Source organism: Hypomesus transpacificus, chromosome 3, assembly GCF_021917145.1.
Source record: "Hypomesus transpacificus isolate Combined female chromosome 3, fHypTra1, whole genome shotgun sequence".
Classification (NCBI taxonomy): Eukaryota; Metazoa; Chordata; class Actinopteri; order Osmeriformes; family Osmeridae; genus Hypomesus; species Hypomesus transpacificus.
The window spans coordinates 15,599,022-15,621,544 of NC_061062.1; the positions used below are offsets into that span (position 1 = coordinate 15,599,022).

A 22,523-nucleotide genomic window follows, 5' to 3' on the forward strand; every position below is an offset into this window, starting at 1 on the left:
TGTCGAACGCACCTATTGTTTACGTTTCAAAAAAGGTCTTATGCCGACCGTGGCAGCCAATTGCCAGCTGCAGAAGGCTCTGGCATTACAGGCTGGCACAGGCCTTTCTGGACATTATTTTCTTGAGCTAACAAAAAGGCAATTGTTACAAAATTATGCAATCACACAAACATCATGGACTGTAATTCATTTGAGAGTGGTTAGTGGTTACAACATCAAAATAATTGGAAAGCGCTGGATGCAGAGCCAGGGTTAGTCTGGTCATAATAAACAACGTGCAACAACCCACTAACTAACAACGTTAGCTAGCATCAAGGAGAACTCAGACGGCCTTATATATAAAGTATCTGTTTTGTTTGATGACTGCTCATGCATTTCAGACAAGGCCGTAGCCATGGAGTCAACATGGGGGGGGGGGCGAATATTTTTTTTAAATGATAATTTCGGACTGCGTGCATGGTTGCCTGTCGTAGCATAGCACATTTATATTTTTATATCAAAATACTGGGGGAGACATTTTGACCAGATTTGAATATCGGGGGGGATGTGTCCTTAAACAGGCTCTGGGAGCACTGCATTTGGACCCTTCTCCATTTGCAGGCAACTTTCATTGCCCAAGCAAATAAATGGGTTGCTAGTTTACCCATTTCAGATTGGTTTCAAATTTAGCAAAAATCGGGAAAAATTATTCTATGAAAAAGCTAGTAGTATGAGCCAGGTTCGAGAATCAAACAAAAATTATTGGGGGAAATAGTTTTGTAAATGTTGAATGGAGTTAATAGAATAAAAACGACCGGAAGAGTCGGAAACCTAACCGTACATGCAATACCACCTACATCCACCGGGGCCGTTGCTTCAAGCCGAGGGGCGAGGGGTGGGGGCTTGATCCGGTGGTGTCCCAAGAACCGGAATCACGTTATTCCTCGCAACATCAGCAAGCGAAACATAGCTACAGTAGCTAGCGATAGGTGTTACAGATCTAGTTAAGATTTTCCTTGAAGCATGTCTGAAAGAAAAGTTTTAAACGTAAGTAATGCCATAATTTACTGTTATTTTTACCTGTCTCATTTGAACTCTTAGCTTTCACTACTAATTTGTGTAAACATGGGTAACTAGCTTGCTACAGTACTGTAGTAGGTAGGCTAGCACTAGTGCTAACTAGAAAAGCAAACGCGTTAGCCAGCTAGACTAGCTTCAGCTAGATTGAAGTAGAATGAGTGAATTGCATGCAACATTTTATTTTGACGAGCTACTATATGTATACACTAGCGATTATTAGCTGTTTGTGGGCTTACCTCAACTGGCTAGATTGTACCCTATCATGTACATATGATGGCCTAATGCCATGGACTCCTTATACAGGAATATTAACATGAAACGGTTGTCTGCATTTTCCGCTTCACAGAAATACTATCCCCCAGACTTCGACCCTTCAAAAATCCCAAAGCTCAAACTTCCCAAAGATCGTCAGTATGTTGTAAGATTGATGGCTCCATTCAACATGAGGTAAGACGACACTCATTGCATATTTCTACCCATTCATGTTCGTCATATTCACTGAAGATTCGCATAGTTCTCTCCAGACAATGGTATGTTGCTTTCCTCCAGGTGTAAGACGTGCGGAGAGTACATTTACAAGGGGAAGAAGTTTAATGCTCGCAAAGAGACTGTTCAGAATGAGCTGTACATGGGACTTCCCATCTTCCGGTTCTACATTAAGTGTACTCGTTGCTTGGCAGAGATTACCTTCAAGGTGAGGCAGAATACTGTGTTAAAGTGCTTTTCCACTGCATAGTATCAACTTACTCGCCTTTTTTGGTTTCCATTGCATAAATCTGGCACCTAGTCCCTGGTGCCATGGAAACATGAACATGTCCCTTCCAAAAATTGCAGAGTGAAACTGTAGGTTTATATTACAATTCACAACAGAGCAGGGTAGGAAATTTACATATTTTTTAGTAGGCAATTTTTTCCCCCACTGACTGAATGTTGACTGACTACTATTTTGCTGTACTCAGTTGTATAAATGATAATAGTTTGCATTGGCTTTACGTGTTACCTGTAGCTGGTGCTTTTGTCAGAGCTACTAGTTTGCTAGTGAGCTGTTGCAAAGGTGGCTTGGTTGGAGCCATGACAAGACTCACTCGCCCACTGAATTGCAGAGTAAACAAACCAGTAACAAATGTATACATTGATGTTTGACGCAATTGATGCAAAAATACATTAAAACACTGCAGGCAATTGACTGGTCAGAGAGAATTGTGACACAGAATAAGGGGTGGTGCGTCCCATTGGGCAAGTCGGGTAGTTGCCCAGGGCCTCGGCCACCAGGGGGGCCTCGTTGTATTTACAATGTATTTTTTATAATTGAAACGAATCACTTGTCATTGCAAACAAATGACAATTCAAATTAAGCATGAAAACACAATTCTTTAATTCTATTCTTTACAGCTAAATTTTTATCTTAAATCCATCATGGAACATATGATTCAGGTCATGATGTTTCTGTCAGGAGTGTGGTGTAGTGTGTATGATCGCGGAAACATGAAACGATTTCAAAGTGGCAGTGAAAAAAGAAATGAGAAAAGGGAGGAGAAGTTAAGGGAGAAATTACCTAAGATAACACAGTTTTTCCAATCAAAGAATGCGTCCGTGGAAGATGAAGACATTTCTGATAAGATTTCAAGTGCTGCTGGGCCAAGTTTAGCTATTGCTAGCCGCAGCAGACAAACAGCCACTTCAACACCAACTACCATATTTTACGGAAAATAAGCTGCGGCTTGTACTGTGGCTTTTTCTTGTGCTTGTGCGGTTTATATTTCGAAGCGGCTTATAGTCCTGTTTTAGAACAAAAAAGTGGCTTCATCACCATCTCAAGATCTCTACAGACCGTACAGCTAATTTCATGCTCGACACTTGAATTGGGGCTTATTATTTGAAAGAGGAATTATTTACTGTGTCGTCTCAGTTACATTATCAGGGCTTGGAAATACAGTGACTTGCTAAATTAGGCAAATGGCTAGTAGAACGTAACATTAGGGCTGCAACTAACGATCATTTTAATAATCGATTAATTTGTCGATTCTTTTTTCGATTAATCGATGAAAAATATTCAATTAGGGAGTCTGTGTGTAAGGTGCTGGTATCACACTCCAGAGCCGAGAAACACAAGCTACACACACTCACTCGCACACTTTCTCTATTTGAGGGCAAGTTTGTTTTAGCCTATTTTCATTTTGGGGGTAAGGTTTTGGGCATTTGGTATGTTGTTGGGTGTGGAAGGTTACTAATGTGATTGCTTTGTCTGTAAATTTAATAAATGTTTTTTCAATTATTGAATTCATTGAAGTAAAAGGATTTCTTTAGAATTTCTTTGATTAGAATATTTTTTTGGCAATGTGTCGTATAGGTCTTGAATTTCAATCTTTACGGTTTTAAAAAGGTCTTAATTTGACGTACTGAAACCTGCAGAAACCCTGTATATAGAGACACAATAATTGCAACTGTTGTCTGTTATAGCAGCTGCTATTGATTTTTTTTACTCACTACTTATTTAATGTCAACCCACGAAACGCCATTGGCCGGGTTTCCCAGATTCGTTAAGAAGCTTTTAAAGGGGCAATTGACTGGGTTTTTTGGGTATTTCACACTGTTCCTTAAGGTCTCCAAATAGGGTATGTAACATTGGTTGGGTTGAAAATGGCCCGGGTGCTGTTCTATGCCCTCTGACAGATCCTCTGAAATGTTCCTGGGAAAAAACACTAGCTTTTCTCCTTTTATGGTATGCTCATTAATATTTAGATAAGCTGCGCGCTGATTGGTTGGTTATCAACGAGTGAAGCTGGGAGCAAAAACGCAACACGGCCAACAGCAGCACTCGCTGAAACACCGAAGTTGGAGACTTGAAATAAAAACGAGCAAAAAAATCTATTGTGTCTACACAACACTGTTTTCAACAGATTGACTATATATCATTTGAAATGATAACATTACTTGTTTCCACTTCTGTTGTTGAAGCAAACTGGATTGGTGGGTAGAACGTTAGGCTACAGCTTAGCAACCAAACCATATCGTGATTCTACTCGGCTTCATTTAGCTAGCTAGGCTAGCTCTAGATATCTTGCTGTAAAATAACATGACAAAGATCTGGACAAACATGCATCGTGAATTCTAGATTTTCATTACACAGGTTATTTATTTGAATGAAACACAGTCAGGAACATGAATCAACGTTAGCCCCGCCATTGCCAATAAACTAGGCTAAATTATCACACATTCTACCTATGCTCTTGCGTTAACTAGCAAGCTAAACTTGTTTACATGCCTACAGTCTAGGTGTTACTAGTAACAGTTACTAGCAATGCTAACGTATCCTGTATCTAGAACCTGCCTTTCTCCAGTTCTTTCAAATAGATTATCTAGACAGGCGTTAGCAATAAGCCAGACTGCTGTTCGTTTTGGCTATTCTGGCTATTTTTCGGAAGCTTCCCTTCTAATGCCGACTACAGCTAGTCTAGCTAGAGTCATTGGATGTGTGTAGAAACGTATTTAGCATTCTACCTGGTATGCTATATAAAGGAAACGTTAGCATTGCTAATAACTGTTAGCACAACATCATACTGTCCTTATAGCTTGCGGTTGCAATGAGCATACAGTCGGAACAGCACCTCTTTCCAGGTTCAGCTTCCTAGCAAATCCTGCTTGAAATTGTCCAAGGTTGTCAAAACTGTCTTTGGTGAAATGTTCAGAGCAAATGAATGATTGAGTGTCGAACTTCGCCGGAATCTTATAGACAACAGCAGCCACGCCTGTTGAATGTTTGGCTCCTTGGGAAGACTGTGAGTGTTAGCCTTCCCTGTACAGCCTGAAACACAGCATTAACGACCGTAGTCCATTTTCAATATCCTTGTTATAATTCAAAACGTTCTTCTTTGTAATTCCTTGTAAGTAGCCTACACAGAGCAGCGCGCAGCTAAACTAGTATTGGAGATAGATGCTACCTCGGGCTGGTCTGGATGTAAATTTTGGGGCGTGACAAAGATACAGACCAGAGCCAATAAGAGGGTGATCACCGGTCCTACGTAGGACCGGTAGCTTTGTTGAAAATCTAGCGTTTTACAGCCACATTTTTTCTTTTTGAGATTTGAATAGGAAAGAGGTGTCAATGGACTTTGATATTCACGGTATGTTCAGTTTACCCACCGAACTGTCGTTATTCAACTATGACAAGGTAAAATCGGTTTTGCAGTCAATTGCCCCTTTAACGCTAAGATCTTCTTAGGAACGTTTTAAGAGCGCTCTAGAACGCTCTTTGAATGTTCCTAAGAAGCTCTTAGCGTTAAGAGCTTCTTAACAAATCTGGGAAACCCGGCCATTGTCAATTGAGGAGGTGTTGAAGAAGGATCCAACGAGAGGTGTGTTGCGTTAAAGACATCATGGCAGTTTCATGAGGCATTGCTATATGACGACCAGCTACATTAATGGGATACTATCTGCAATGGAAAACAAACTTACTTGAGTCAAGTTGAGCCGATACCATGCAGTCGAATAGCGCCTAGAACATTCTACTGGAAGAAACTGTGCCTTTGTCATTTTTTCACAGTCCTTACTGTAAGTATCACCATTAACTTTTTCTTTCTGTAGACTGATCCTGAGAACACTGACTATGCCATGGAACACGGTGCCACAAGGAACTTCCAGGCAGAGAAACTGATTGAGGAAGAGGAGAAGAAGATACAGAGGGAGAGAGAAGAGGAGGAACTGAATAACCCCATGAAGGTACGAAGAAACAGGATCGGTGCTGATGCTCAGCCAACAGGAACCAGAACACATGGCTGATTACGTTCTGTTTTCCTTTAGGTTCTGGAGAACCGAACACGGGACTCTAAAATGGAAATGGAGGTTCTGGAAAATCTTCAGGAGCTGAAGGAACTGAACCAGAGACAGGCCCAGGTGGACTTTGAGGGAATGATTGGCCTGTACCGAGACCTGGAGCAGAGAGAAAAAGAGCGTGAGAAAGAGGAGGATGAGAGAGATACCAGGTAAATAGAAGTGAAGTGAGCATGAGAGATAAGGGACTGAATGACTAAGCTGTTTTCTCTAATATTCTACCTCATTTTTGCCTCATGTTTAGAGATATGTTGGAGCGAGCCCTGGTTAAGAGACTGAGAGACTCAGATTCTGACCCAGATGAGGAGAACAGCAGAACTAAACCAAAGAGACCCAGCACAGACAAGCCTACTGACATCCTGACCACAGACAAACCCACAGATACACAGGTACTTGGTCCAGTAGCTATGCTAATTAAGTTGTTTCATGTCCGACCGGGGGGGAGGGGTCAAAATTATTCCTTTGTTAATAATTCGCTACACAGAACTTTATTATATAAAATATTAATCCAAAATGATTCACATCTTCACAAAATCAACAACAACAATCAAATGTATTTCTTCTCACCAAAACAACGAAGGGGAACCTTTGATTAAGACATGTTCGTAGGTACCTAGGCAAAGTAGTCTATAGCCTGTTCTTCCCTGGCTGTCTCTTTGACTTCTATCTCAACAACCTGGCGTGACTAGACAGACAGAGAAAAAGGGGTGATTGTCTGGGAAATACCCCAACCAATTGCAAGATATATACCTACAATTCACAATTAAAACAAAACCGTAATAGTAAATATAGCTGCAAGCAGCGATGCGGGTTCCTCCGCAAAATGGCAAAATATTATAAACATGTACACTGTAGAAGATCGAGACTTGGACAACAAGAGAGCAAAACTACTTCATGTTTGGTCAACAACAATAGGCTGAACGGGGATTTGAACTCATGAGCATAAGGTAACAAGTCAGTGTCTCTAGCCCAGTGGTTCCCAACCCTGGTCCTCGGGACCCCCTGTCCTGCATGTTTTAGATGTTTCCCTGATTCCAACACACCTGATTCAAATCATAGGTCGTTAACAGGCTTCTGCAGAGCTGGATAACGACCCATTCATTTGAAACAAGTGTATTGGAGCAGGGAAACATCTAAAACAGGCAGGACAGGGGGTCCCGAGGACCAGGGTTGGGAACCACTGCTCTAGCCTCTCTGCTACACACCAACCGCTCATTATTGACTTTCCATAGAATATTAAAACTCTTCTTAAGTTGATTTCTTTCCAGACTCTCAGTCAATGCACAACTAATAATAGTCATGTGGGCCACTGGGCTGGGGCAGCGCTCATATTCAGCTCCTTGCAAGAATAGTCTACCTTTGTAGCAGCCGATTCTCTGCTCCGATTAAACTACACAACATACTCAATCAGGGTGACCAACAAGATTATCATAACTAACCAACAATAACATTACAAACATCCAACTGAACGAACACAACAACTGAAATCCCTCGCACGGCTTTTGTAACCAAACTAAGTCTTTGCGTTTTTTGACATGCCGCACTGCATGCTGGGTACCCAAGGGTGCCGACTGCATGATATGAGTATTAGTGTTTGGTCAGCTTTGAGACAAAGGTTAAGAAACGGTTGACATTTCAAGGTGAAATTGCATGAAATTGCGCATGGTATTTCAGAAGGATGTCTGCCTGTTTAACTAAACAATTAATCAAAATTGACAGGCCAAAAGACTGTGCCTGGATGCGAACCTGTGACCTTGCGCTTTGCAGGACAACGTTTCAACCCATTGAGCTAGCCGCAGGACTGGGAAATTCTGGTCAATTTCTTTAGAAAAAAAGAAAGCCGTTTCTCCTGTAATGTGGTTTGTTCGATTTGGCCAAAGTTTAAACAGCTGTAATTCAATAATGTTTTGACATATCAAGGTGAAATTGCGCATGGTACTTCAGAACGATGTCATCCTGTTTAACTAAACATATTTTCAAATTTAAGACAGACTCAGAGTGGCTGGATTCGAACCTACGACCTTATATTTTGCAGATCACCGTTCCAGCTCGTTGAGCTATTCTCAGTGTTAAATATTGTCACGTTCAGTTACTGTACAAAAAAGTAAGCTGTTTCTCCTGTGGTAAGCGTTGTTAGATTCAGCCAAGGTTGAAACAGCTCTAATTCAATCATATTTTTACATACCAAGGTGAAATTGTTTATGGTACTTCAGAGAGATGTCTGATGATCAATATACTTCATTTGAGCTAATTCGGTTGTAAATCTGACACTACCATACGTAGACTCCAAGTAGCTAGCTACTGTTGTAAACCTGGCTTATTTTGCAGTGGTTTACACAGTCTCGCTTAATAGATGATTGGAGTGTTGTTATGGGCTCAAATAAACACCCATTGCTATGTTTTTACAACCGGAGGATTGACCGGAACACTAGAAACCGTTCTGTCCAAAAAAAAATTAAATGTCCTCTGACTGGTTTCAAACCTACAACCTTTTGTTTATCAGCACAACATCTCAGCCAATTGAGCCATTGCCGGATCTGGAATCTGCAATGTTCAGTCATCAACTGGATAATACAATGAGATGTTTCTCCAATGGCAAGCATTGTCAGATTTGGTCCAAGCTCAAACAGCTGTAATTCAGTCATATTTTTACATATGAAGGTGAAACCTTGCAGGGTACTTCAGGATGGTGTCATCTTAAAGCCTACTGGGTTTGAAAAACCATCATTCAAAATTACATTTGATTTAGTGACACAAACTTATTGAGGCAATGTGGTCATTTACATAAATACACCCCTTTCAGACATTTTGTATTTTATTCAACTGTCTTAAGTAACATTTTTTAATATGTCAATGATACATATCTCATGTACATACAATTTCAAGTCAATTAGACCTTTTCTGTAGGAGGAGATCTATTTTGAAGATTTTCCCAAATTATCACTGTACAGGAAAATCCATCATGGCAGACCTTATGGGTCCTTGAGGCTTTTTTGTTCCTCATGAAAAATGAGGCATGCACAACAAGTTTCAGAAGAATAGGAGCAATGGGGTGGAAATGCAATCACTCTGAAAAGTGGACATTTGGGCGTGGCCTGTGGCGCCCCCTATGGTCTGATATGGGTCAGTCTGTGTTTGGGCCGTAGTTGTGGCATGTTGTATCAGTATGCCAAATTTCAAAACTTTTTACCAATGTGTTCATGAGATAAATTACAATAATAATAATAAAATAGCTGCAAGCAGCAATAAAAGGGGCCAAGCAGCATTCGATATGGAAATTCAGTAGCTAAAGCAGCAAAGCAAAACTTTTCATAAACAACATTCATGTCATTTTGAGACAAAATGCGCTGGCTACATGTAGCAGCGTTATATTTACAAAGCACAATAAATTTGCTGCTTCTTGACTATAAATCCCCTGACAATGAAACGTTATCCTTACTATTATGACTATACTGCTAGACAGCTACTGTGGCATACCTGGCTTTGCTAAACAGATAATGCAATGTCACGACATGCTTGACGACTGTGGCTGGATTCGATCCTAAGACCTTGCGTTCCAAAGCAGCCCGTCTTATCCCAGTGAGCTATTCTCGCTGCTGGAAAATGCTGTGTTCAGTTACTTTATAAAAAAAGGAAGCCGTTTCTCCGGTGGCGAGCTTTGTCAGATTTGACCCAAGTATAAACAGCTGTAATTCTGTCATATTTTGACATATCAAGGTTATTGTGGTAAGAACATGATTAGATTACATGCTCATGATGACATTTCCAAAGTTTTGACTCCATACGGTAAACCGTCACAGTCAGGCTCACGTCCGCTTTGGCTTTTTGATTTTGATAACTTTTTGTCGGCATGGTCTGAAGATGATCTGTTGCCATTTCCATGAAAATCGGAGCAACGGCCTAGGAGGAGTTCGAAAAAGTTGGCATTTCTTAAAATGCAAATGACGGAAAAACCATCAATTCAACCTTCAATTGAATCGTTTGCATCCATGGAATCCAATGATACCTCAATTAAGAAAATTGGTCTCACGGTTCAAAAGTTGTGGGCGTAAACGCACCTCCAACTTTGACGCCTTGGTAGCGCTATAGAGCTTCAGGGATCGACATGAAACTTTGCTGACGATAATCAGGAGACCGTTCCAAATCAGTGTGCCAAATTTCAAAACTTCGCACCAATCGGTTCTATGGGCTGCCATAGACTCCTAGTCCTAAGTATAATAATAATAATACAACTAACAAAAACAATAGGTGCCACAGCAGCTTCGCTGCTGCTTGGCCCCTAATAATAATAATAATAATAAAACTAACAAAAACAATAGGTGCCACAGCAGCTTCGCTGCTGCTTGGCCCCAAAAATACCAATAATTACAATAGGGTCCTCCTGACAGAGGAACCCTTAATAAGCAGCAATGGGGTGGCCAAGCAGGTCACATGACCCAGAAGAAACTTTCGACATCCTCAGAAGAGGGTTCCGAGTACACGCATCAAGTTTGGTGGTTTCAAAAATCTGAAATCATTTTTATAGTTTGTGTGAGGATTGCAATGACTATATACAGCTTGACTACAGGTAGCTAGCGTCTGCGGTGTACCTGGCTTCCTTTGCAGTGGCTTACAGTCTTGCTAAACAGAGAATCCGTGTCATGACAAGCTCGTATTGGCGAATTTGATATTCACCAAAAATGTTTTATTAATTTATTCAAAATTCAGTCCTATTTTGAAATTTCAAGGTGATAAGGTCTGAAGATAAACGTGACGTCGTTTGTGAGGCTTGGTCTGAAGATGATCTCTGCCAAATTTGGTGAAGATTGGACAACTTTATAGGAGAGGTAGCGAAAAAACGTTATTTTCATTCAAAATGGCGGCCACATAAATTCAGCTGGAATCACAAGTTAACATGTGTCAGACACGGGATCTACTAAGATATCACGAGACAAAGGATCACTTAAATAAGACAAACAAATCAACAGTTATTGGTCAACACACAATCCTGCTTATTGTAGTGCCCTCTTGAGGTCAAATGACACTACCTGTCTCAGACCTCTTAAGAGGGTCCTGAGTCCATACACCAAGTTTGGAGTCAATGCATCATCAAGAGTATCTAAGATATGACCTCACTTCCCCTTTTCCGGATCAGTGGCTTAATGGGGGGGGGGGGGGGGGGGGGGGCGGGGTACAATTTCCCATAAACGGGAGTTTCAAAAACCTACTGCGGTCGTCTTCACAATAAAGCATCTTTGGTGATACGTCAGGCGAGTCAACTACAGCGTCTTCTTTGAAAAGGCTACAGTAGTCAGCTTGTCGACTAGTCAGCTTGTCAGCTAACGTAAGATCAGCGAAATATGTTGCATTAGCCTACCTACAATGTTGGAGCTAAATACGTTCGTAATTTCATTACAAACATGTAATGAAACAAGACCAATTGGTGTCTGGTTTAATGAGTGATCGAATCACCTGCTCTGGCGGATCATTTAACGTTGATTTAATGCAGTCGGAGTTAGCCTTAACAAACGTTTATGATCATGAAAAAGTAGCCCTGGTCCAGCACATAAAATGTTGACAATTGTTTTCCAGAATGAGCGAGCTTAAAGAGAAGGATTAAATGTATATAGCACAACTGGATTCAGGGCTAAGGTGTAAATGGAGCTGGGCCTGGCTAAAGTTCGAGGTCAAGACCCATGTGACAGGGATTTTGGCAACAAAAAAATGGGCTGCTACCCACACGGTAAGCTGTGTTGCTCATTCCACAAATGCACAATCCTTAGAAGTTGTTGTTGTAAAGGTGACAAATCAGGCTTTCCAACGATATAAAACACAATACCAATTGGTATTATTGAAGTGGAGGAATAATCGTCCAAAATAACGTTTCCGAACTTTTTTGGGGGGGGGGCTGGGCTGTATAAAATGTGTCACCTTTTTCAGCCCTTCAGAGTTTGCAGGTATGTTTTATGATGTGAATAAATATATGATTATTTAAGGCAAATCATATTTTATCAAGGTGATTTCAGGCAGCCATTTTTTACAAAAACTTCTCCATCCACCATACCTCATCAGACAACTTAGTTTTTAACCACTTTAATTACAAGATGGAGGAAAACTTTGAGTGGGTGGAATATCCACAAATCTGTGGGCAATGTAGAACAGAAAACAGATTAGAAATATCTTATTTTGATTAAAAGTTATGACCATTCTAGTGACTAGTGGAAACATTGGGGAAACCGGAATTCTCCTCCCCCAAAAGCAGCTAGCGCTATGGCTGGATACTCCTCTCAACAACTAAAAAAAAGTTTGACTTTCTTCCACAAGCGACCAAATTGGCCAAACAAGGCATTTACATTTAGCTTAAAGTGTACATAATCTAGCCAGTTCAGTGTTTCCCACACATAGACTAATTTGTGGCGGTGCGCCACAGAATCAACACCGGCCGCCACACATTGAGTTTCGTAAAACATTTTTTTTATCGCTATTTAGGTTAAAACACGCAGCGTATTCGTTCAGCTGCATTTCCTTTCCCCTGCTCTCTGTCACTCATGCGTCTTTCTCACATATGCACAGTCACAACGTCAGCACACGTTAGCAACAATGCATACATATGCCGTTCTAGTAAGACCGACAGCTATATCAGCGAGCCTTCAGCATTAGTGCCGTAGCTAAAAGTCGAGGAAAGTTGAGGCTACTTTTCGCTAGGTACCTTACTCACATTAACATTTAGTCATTTAGCAGACGCTCTTATCCAGAGCGACTTACAGTACTCGAAGTTTCCCCTTCGTTCTTTTGGTGAGAAGTGTCAAGAGCTAGCTACTTACCCGGCGTCATGGAGCCAACCAGTTAAATAGTTGTTTAGCAGTAGCGTTGCTACCTCCTTAACGAAGGAATTATTACGACCCCCCCCCCCCCCCCCCCCCCCCCCCCCCCCCCCGGTCTGACAACCCCCACCCCAATTAGATTTCTAATCTGTGGGAAACACTGCAGTTAATGTTGTTTTTCCAAGTTTCACAAAAATCTGCTAAAATCGAAGCTGAACAGTGCTACTACCGTCATAGCTGCCTGTGTCACAAACGGCCAAACCGGTCACGTAATTCTTTCCTGAAAAACTCACGTCACTCCCATAAACCAATTCTTTGTAAGTAAAAGGTTTAGACTTTTAATTGACAATATTGACAACACATATTAAGAAACTTGTCTTTAATCATAATATCGTCTCCGATTTCAATTCAAAGCTGTAAATCTAACTCTCTAGGCAATCTCCCATGGTCTTCGCTCTGGCTCCGCCTCGGAAAAAAATGGCTGCCATAGCTGACGAAACATTTATTTTTGACTGGCAACCCCTTAACCAATTAGATGTGCTTTGAGCTTAAGTTGTCATGAGTATCTGGCAGTTTTCAGAAATAAAATCGGTGATGGGATGGCAAAGTTAAGGCGGGATCCATGGGTCTTTTTCGACCCATATTTGAATGGTCCGGCAGGAAAGGGTTAAGGTATAACTTGTTTCTGTAAGTTAAACTATATGAATGTAGAGGAATTTGTTTGACAATTTAGTTAAATATCAGAAAAATAGCAGCCAGCAGTGTGACACTCTGCCCGGCTGCTCATTCATAAAAATCAAGAAGGAGCAAACATTTTCATGTATTTAAAACAGTCATAATTTAAAATTGGCTGAATATGTGTTTCAAAGTATGCTGAAGTAGTTAAGTTTGAAAGAGGAGGAAGCTTTTTTAATGATTTGAACGGATTTACCATTACTTTTAATGGGAGAATAATTTGCACAAACCTTTTAAATATAAAAGTGAGAAATTAGAAAAGTAATTGCACACATCTCCTGAAGGAGAACGTTTTGATACCAAAAATGTAGGAACCGGTTAAAGTATGCAGGATTAGTTAAAGGGCAAAAAAACGACGGAAGAACAATAGTGAGAATGCCTAACCGCATTCTCACAAATATATATCTGAAATAGCAATGGTTGGGCCCTTGCCGAAGGCAAAGCACACCCAACAAGAAAAGGTAGAAACACTTGCAAACAGTTGTTTACTTCATAGAGTTTTTTCATGGTATATTATGTTAATACTAACTTCTTATATTCAATACCATACAGTAAAAGGCTCTAGAGTGCGACCAATTTGGTTGCATATGCGACCAAAATGTGTACGGGTGCGATAAAAAAAATTCCTAGGTCGCACCGGTGCACCTAACCTCCTCGCATCTGCTGCCTCTCCACGAACGAAGCGTTTGTTCTCCTCACACTCATGGTTGAATCATATTGTGGTCTAAAACAATCGTAGACAGAAATGGGGCGGGGCTTTGCCTCTGATTGGCTGTGGTCCAGATATGCGATTGAAATTACGACCTGAGCACCAGAGAATCAGTTACGGCAGACCTGGGCATTGTACGGCCCGCGGTCCCCAATCCGGCCCGCGTGAAGTACATTTCTTTTAGGACCTGTACCACATTGGTACAGGTCCTATCCCCTGACCAATTGGCTTTGTAAATTCAGGGCCGGGAGTAAGGAAGGGGGTTCCTGGATTTGATTGGGCAAGGCCAGTGCCAATAAAGAAAATTAACTAATGGGCCGCTGTCAATTCTTTATGGGCCAGTGCAGCAAAAAACTCAAAAAGGCCTATAAATTATATCGGCGATTCGGCCAAAAAGTGTGTCAGCCTACTGGGAAAATGCCCTATAGGCCAGATGGCCAGTCCAGCCCTGTTTCCAATGTATGGCTCAAGTGACTCCAGTGTTTCCCATACATTGATTTATTTGTGGTGGCCTACCACAAAAAAAAATTGTCCGATTTTCTTTTTCTCCTTTCAACATGGCAAAAAAGTATTTCATTGTATAGCTGCACGCAGCGTATTGATGTGCTCGGCCCCTTCTTGCCCTGCTTGCGTTCTGTCTCACTACAATGAACCCGTCACTAGAAAGTCCCCCTCTCTCCGTGTATGCTCTGAATCAATGTGCGGGACAAACTGCTTTTTCCCTCAGAGAAGACCGCCGGATATCCGATCTTTGTATCGGATCGGCGCACCCCTAAAGTATACATGATGTAATAGCTTTTAATTTCATCTCTTTTCGGGAGGAGCGAAGCATTATTTCAATCTGTGAATTTATTTTTGGTTCTCTCCCTCCTTCCCCCCTCCCTCCGGCCCTCGCTCTCACTTTCGCTCTCGCTCTTTCTTTCTTTCTTTAGGGGCCCTCTGGAGGGGTGAAGAAGCCTAAGGTGGAGAGCTGGGAGCGGAGTGTGGGAACCCTGGGGGGTGGAGGGGCTTTGGGATTACTGGTGGTGAGGAGGAAACCAGTAGGGGATGTTGTTAGCAAAGCTGGGTCAACTGGCCCTCCAGCAGCCACTTACTCCCACCCAGGTAAGACATGCCCACACTAAAAAGAAACATCACCAGGGTGATCCAGACAATCTGGGAGCAGGGACTAGGGAAGGGATTAAATGTTGTTTGTAACAAAGTGATTTAACTGAAGTTTTTGAATAAATACTTCTCCCTAGCAGTTTGAGACGTCAGTGTTTCCCACACAGACTAATTTGTGGCGGTGCGCCACAGAATCAACACCGGCCGCCACATATTGCGTTTCGTTATTATTTTTTACATTTAGTTTACGCTACTTAAAACATGCAGCATATTTGTTCAGCTGCATTTCCTTTCCCTGCTCTGCCTCCGTCTCTCGGTCACTCACGCGTCTCTCTCACATACACACAGCCACAACATCAGCACACTTTAGCAACAACGCATAGATACGCCGTTCTAGACAGTCAGCGATATCAGCGAGCCCTCAGCATTATTAGTACCATAGCTTAAAGTCTTGGAAAATTGAGGTTACTTTTTGCTAGGTAGCTCTACCTATGAACATGTTTTACTCTGCTAGACAAGTGGGTTCCTCAAGAGGAATAATTATTTAGCACTAGCGTTGCTACCTGCATATACCTACAGCTGCCAACTGCGTTTTTTTCCTAGATTCAGACCTAGCCCCGGTAAATTGTAGAGCTAGCTAACCACTACACTTCTGTAGTAGGGCAGTAACTACTACACCCAATCATTTCCCCAGAAATATTTTCAGGCTTCACCAAGTGCTGCTCAAGCAGACACGGGGCGACCCCCCCCCCCCCCCCACCATAAATTGCTTTCTAATCTGTGGGAAACATTGGACGTGGATATCATTGCTTCCTGCTGTTATCTTTTGTCATTCTGACCAAGTACACTTCCTGTTTTACAGTCTCAACAACTGTTCCACCTGCTGCTCCAGCTAAAATGTTCGCCACAAAGAATGGGTCATCGCTCAGCCTTGTAGGGGCATATTCTGACAGTGATGACAGCGAATGAGAACAAAGGAAAAACTGATAAGGGCCTAGTGAAACATGTTTATCCCTGGACTTCCAAAACAGTATATATATTGTGTTTTTCTGTTGTTATGAAAGTCAACTGTTTAGTGTCCGTGTAATCAAGTTTTTTTGGGCCCTAAACTGTTTAGATTAAATCTTGGAAATGCAATATGGGTGGGGCAGGTGCCTGCGGTTACATACATGGTGTGCACTTGTCTGCATCTTGTTTGAATCAGACCAGAGTTTGGGGTTTGGTGTTTTTTTACTTTGGTTTGTGGAGATGTGTCAACAAGAGATGCTTCTGTACATCAAACACTAAAGAAACCTGATATCAGCCCTTTTGGTTTTAACACACATAGTCCTTACCCAAACCTGTAAACCTGGCATGCATTTGTTGGGATAACATTTTTTTGTAATTAAATCTGTGGTTCTCAAATCCTCACTATCCATATACAATGTTAAGGCTTTGTTAAGCAGAAAAGTGTTTTTAATGTCAATAAAAAAAAATATTGCCGTAATTTTAAACTGCAAGGGTTGACTTGTATACAGAAACTATCAACAACCACTCAATTAGACTATAGATTGGGCACAGTGCCCGTGATGATGTCAGTGACACAGATTTCTGGAATTATAGATGGATAGTGCAGTGTCTGTGATGCAGCTGGTGATGACAGTCCTTATCAGTGGTTTTGGTACCCAGTAGCGGAGGGGGGGTGGAGGCGGGGGCGCCTAAAACCCCGGGCCACGCACCCGAGGGGGCCCACAATCTATATATTTTTTTTTCTTTTCATAATTTCTCTTTGGCAACAAAACATTGATTGTATCCATGGTAGACAATTTTACTAAAAACACCTATATAGGCCAAAAAAAAATTGTCACCCCGATGCTGCTCAGAAAGTTGGAGCGCTTGGGGAATTATATACGGAGGATCTGTCTAAGGACGATGATATGGTTGACAAATTTGTTACATTTCGTAGGCTACTACCGTGAGCTGAGCAAGGAAAAACATGGACTAAACACACAGCATCCTACCATTTCTCGTTGACAACAACATGGACCGTGCTTTCCCCAACCTTGCCATTCTTTATCGTATTTACTTTACAATTCCGATAAGCAGTGCTAAGGCAGAGAGGACTTTCAGCCATCTGAAATTATTAGTTTCTTGCGATCAAGCATGGGAGAGGAGCGGCTGTCCAATTTAGATGCTGTGCATCGAGAGGGACATCGAGATTGACATTTACAAAGTAATCGCCAGATTTGCTAACAATAAGAACAGACAGATGGTGTTTTAAATAGGCCACAACAAATGTCATTGCCTATGTTTCATGTCTGCATAGCCTATATATTCTGCATTTGTAAAAATAAAGTTAAATAAAAAGTTTGCACAGACAAGGAATTTACTTTGGCAGGAAGATGCATACAATAAACGTATAGGAACCTAAAATTTAAATATGTGGACTATCTGTAAATTCCTTGTCTGTGAAAACTTTCTTGGCGAATAAATCCCTTTCTGATTTTGATTCTGATCATGTGTTTTGACCTGTGTGTACGCTATGAGTTTGCTGGTTTTGAATATCCCAATACATGTCAGTTCGCAAAAGAAAATGATTAGTCTAATGGAATTTTAGTTCAATTGTAGCATGCCGGTTGTAGGTAGCCTACTGCAGTGCGCGTCACGCGTGTTGCGCACTTTTTTTTTCCATTTTTTCATGGGAACTTGATTCTCGCATGTAGCTCGACCCAAATTGTTGCTGAAAGAATTGTTATATAGGCCTATGTTTGTTTATTATAAGTTGTCACTGTTAGTATGACTATAGGCTAAGTAGTAGACAGTAAGTCTTTAACGTCATTTTGGAGGGGCTTATGACCTCTGTTGAATTTGAATATAATGTATTTGGTAAATGGACAGATCATTAAACCCATTTTATGCATGGATTTGTGTAGGCCTACATTATACTGTGTGTGAGAGATTCTAATGAATGCTGAATGCGAGCCTACTGGCCTACATTTTGTTTGCACATTATGGGCTGTGATGACTGAACACATTTATTATTGGTTACTTTTTATGATTATATTTTATTGCACTGCAAAATATTAATAACGGGGCCCCCCAATCAGTTTCCGCGACACAAGATTTGCTCCGCCCCTGTTGGTACCTATATTTCTCAGATCACAATTGAAAGTTTCTGTCATCTCTGAAGTTCTCCACATCTATTCTCGTCAAATTGCCAATGCTGTGGTAGCCTACATTCATGCGAATGATTATGTAGCCTTCGTCTGCTGTTTCCCATGTTATGAATTGCTGATATGTTCATTAAAATGTACTATATTGGTACATGATGCAAACTCAATCAAAATCAATGCCATCACTGTATACTTTAGTATGCCATCAGAATCAGAATGGGATTTATTCGCCATGAAAGTTTGCACAGACAAGGAATTTGCTTTGGCAGGAAGGTGCATACAGTAAACATATAGGAATCTTAAATTTAAATATGTGGTCTAACTATACTAAGGTTACATAAACTAGCAATACTAAGTGGAATACAATTAAAATAAAATATACAATAAGTAAAATATAAGTTACCAATTTACAATATAAAATACAATATAAAATACAAATATTACAGGAATTGAGTGTAGTTCAAAATGTAAATAGTTTTTAAAGACATTCAGTCAGTGTGAGCTTTGGCCTTGTTGATTAGGCCAACAGCGGAAGGGAAGAAACTGTTTGTATGGCGTGAGGTTTTGGTCCTGATGGACCGCAGCCTTCTGCCAGAGGGGAGTGACTGAAACAGGGAATGTCCAGGGTAGGAGGAGTCAGCCACAATCTTCTTCGCCCGTCTCAGGGTCCTCGAGGTGTGCAGGTCCTCGAGGGAAGGCAGATTGCAGCCAATCACCTTCTCTGTAGTGCGGATGATACGCTGCAGTCTGCTCTTGCCCTTTGCAGTGGCAGCAGGTACCAGGTGGTGATGGAGGAGGTGAGGATGGACTCAATGATGGCTGTGTAGAAGTGCACCATCATTGTCTTTGGCAGGTTGAATTTCTTCAGCTGCCGCAGGAAGTACATCCTCTGTTGTGCTTTCTTGGTGAGGGAGCTAATGTTCAGTTCCCACTTGAGGTCCTGGGAGAGGATAGTGCCCAGGAAGCGGAAGGACTCCACAGTGTTGACTGGGGAGTCACACAGGGTGATGGGGGTGAGTGGGGCTGTGTTCTTCCTGAAGTCCACAACCATCTCCACTGTCTTGAGAGCATTGAGCTCTAGGTTGTTCTGGCTGCACCAGGTCACCAGGTTGTCTGCTTCCCACCTATAATCAGACTCGTCTCCACCAGAGATGAGCCCAATGAGGGTGGTGTCGTCTGCAAACTTCAGGAGTTTCACGGACGGATGACTGGAGGTGCAGCTGTTGGTGTACAGGGAGAAGAGCAGAGGAGAAAGGACGCAGCCCTGGGGAGATCCAGTTCTGATGGACCGGGAATCAGAGACTTGTGTTCCCAGTTTAACGCACTGCTTCCTGTCAGACAGGAAGTCTGTGATCCACCTGCAGGTGGAATCAGGCACGTTCAGCTGGGAGAGCTTGTCCTGAAGCAGAGCGGGGATGATGGTATTAAAGGCAGAGCTGAAGTCCACAAACAGGATCCTGGCGTAGGATGCTGGGGAGTCCAGGTGCTGTAGGGTGAAGTGGAGGGCCATATTAACTGCATCGTCCACAGACCTGTTGGCTCTGTAGGCAAACTGCAGGGGGTCCAGTAGAGGGTCTGTGATGGCTTTAAGGTGTGCCAGCACCAGGCGCTCAAAAGACTTCATTATCACAGAGGTCAGGGCGAATGGGGATTTGAACTCATGAGCATAAGGTTACAAGTCAGTCTCTATCCTCTGTGCTACACACCAACTGTTGAGATTGAATGAATAGAAAGGGCAGAGTTTTAGCTTTGGTCAGCTTTGCGACAAAGGTTAGGAATTTCAAGGTGAAATTGCATGAATTTGTGCAGGGTATTTCAGAATGATGTCGTCCTGTTTAACTAAACAGATAAAAATTATGACAGGCCAAAATATAATGGCTGGATTCCAACCTAATACTTTATACATTCACAGGTCACCATCCCAGCCCATTGAGCTATTATCAGTGTTGAGTAGTGTCATGTTCAGTAACTGTATAAAAAAGTAAGCTGTTTCTCCTGTGGTAAGCGTTGTTAGATTCAGCCAACGTTGAAACTGCTCTAATTCAATCATATTTTGACATACCAAGGTGAAATTGTTTGTGGTACTTCAGAATGATGTCATCCCATTGAACTAAACAGATAATCAAAATTATGAAAGGCCATAAGATTATGGCTGGATTCCAACCTACGACCTTATACTTTACAGGTCACCATCCAAGCCCATTGAGCTATTCTCAGTGTTGAATATTGTCATGTTCAGTTACTGTATTAAAAAGTAAGCTGTTTCTCCTGTGGTAGGCGTTGTTAGATTCAGCCAAAGTTGAAACTGCTCATACATTTCCTATAAAAATGGGACACCAGGATGACTGGGTTGCTGCTGTAAAGAATAACTTACTTATAGTTTTTTTAAAGGTTGTTTCAAGTGCCATAACTTGTCATGGAAGGGAATTTCAAATCATGTCTAGCATCAGTGGGGATGTGTCCTGGCTTAGGTTACTGAAATGAATTTGTGCAACAGACAAGGGATCCACCTGAACAATCAATTTACTTCATTAGAGATAACCATTAGCGTTATATCTACCATGCGTAGACTAGAAGTAGCTAGCTACTGTGGTGAACCTGGCTTGTTTTGCAGTGGTTTACACAGTCTCGCTAAACAGATGATTGGAGTGTTGTTATGGGCTCAAATAAACACGCATTGCTATGTTTTACAACCAGAGGTTTTATCGGAAGACTAGAAACCGTTTTGTCGAAAAAAAAAAGAGGAAACTATGCCTCTGACTGGTTTTGAACCTACAACCCTTTGCTTACCAGCACAACATCTCAGCCAATTGAGCAATTCCCAGGCATGGAATACAAAGTTCAATAACTGGATAATAAAAAAAGTTGTTTCTCCAATGGCGAGCATTGTCAGATTTGGTCCAAGTTCAAACAGCTTTAATTAAGTCATATTTTGACATATCAAGGTAACACTTTGCATGGTACTTCAGAGGCATGTCACCTTAAAGCCTATTAGGTTTGAACCATCCTTCAAAAATACATTTGATTTAGTGACACAAACATATTGACGCAATGTGGACATTTACATAAATACACCCCTTTCAGCCATTTTGTACTTGATTCAATTGCCTTAAGTAACATTTCTCAATACGTCAATGATACATATCTGTACCAAATTTCAAGTCAATTAGACCTTTGGTTCAAGAGAAGAGGAATTTTGAAGGTTTTCCAAAATGATCACTGTACAGGAAAATCCATCATGGCATACCTTATGGGTCTTTAAGGCTTTTTTGTTTCTCATGAAAAATGAGGCTTGCACACCAAGTTTCAGAAGAATTGGAGCAATGGGGTCGAAATGCCATCCTTTTGAAAATTGGACTTTTGGGCGTGGCCTGTGGCGCCCCCTATGGTCCGATGTGGCCCATATTTGGTGTGGGGGTACCCACTTGGATGTTATATCAATGTGCCAAATTAGAAAATTTATGACAAGGGACTTTTTGAGATATTGGGGCACAAGTAGAAAAAAATAATAAGAATAAGAATACCAACAATTATAATAGGGTCCTCCTGACGGAGGAACCCTAACTAGAGAGGGTACAATTTCTGGGGAAATTGTAGGGTGTGCTTGCTTGCGTTGGTTGCAGGGGTCTGTATTAAAATTTTACAACTGATATTTCTGTATATTTTATATAAAAATGCATAGCCTACTTATTATTTATAAAGATTACATACATTTAAAAGCATAATTTTTTCTGCTCTTTTACAACTCAAAATACTAAGAGTGAAGAGTAGACTGAAATAGCGTTCTTCTCATTTCCCCTGCATGATCAGCCACCTCGAGTTGAATCAAAACGGATACATTTGGCAGACCGGTGTAAAAATTGACCTAATCTCTATTACTTAAACGTTATTGTAAGTTTTTCCCTTCTCGTATTATTTTCAGGAATTTAGCCTACTCATATTGCATTCATTCATAATAAAGAACACCCTTTGAAGCTTAATAAAGAACCCCCTTTGAAGCTTATTTTAACAACCACGTTACCAGCAGTAGCTATCTCCGATGGAATCTAGATTCAAATAGTACCATCTGCTAACTGAAAATATGAAAATAAGCTTGACATTTATTTAGGGGAAAATCCCTCATTCATAAAA

The 22,523-nt window shown here is 41.3% G+C and overlaps 1 protein-coding gene across 1 annotated transcript; it reads left to right on the top strand.

Annotated features, from left to right (window-relative positions):
* The first annotated feature begins 885 nt into the window (after nt 1–885).
* On the top strand, nt 886–16,726 carry yju2 (YJU2 splicing factor homolog). The gene is made up of 8 exons (XM_047018308.1): nt 886–1,026; nt 1,406–1,506; nt 1,609–1,753; nt 5,644–5,778; nt 5,860–6,041; nt 6,134–6,278; nt 15,069–15,240; nt 16,103–16,726. Exons 1-8 carry the CDS (start codon nt 1,003–1,005, stop codon nt 16,207–16,209), a joined length of 1,011 nt encoding a protein of 336 aa, XP_046874264.1. The 5' UTR covers nt 886–1,002; the 3' UTR covers nt 16,210–16,726.
* The last annotated feature ends 5,797 nt before the right edge of the window (nt 16,727–22,523 follow it).

What these genes read in the sequence shown, in the direction of transcription:
- yju2 (XM_047018308.1), top strand. Translation starts at nt 1,003, where the DNA reads ATGTCTGAAAGAAAAGTTTTAAAC. An exon ending in ATGGCTCCATTCAACATGAG is followed by an intron (nt 1,507 to 1,608) that starts GTAAGACGACAC and finishes GCTTTCCTCCAG; the next exon opens with GTGTAAGACGTGCGGAGAGT. An exon ending in TGGCAGAGATTACCTTCAAG is followed by an intron (nt 1,754 to 5,643) that starts GTGAGGCAGAAT and finishes TTCTTTCTGTAG; the next exon opens with ACTGATCCTGAGAACACTGA.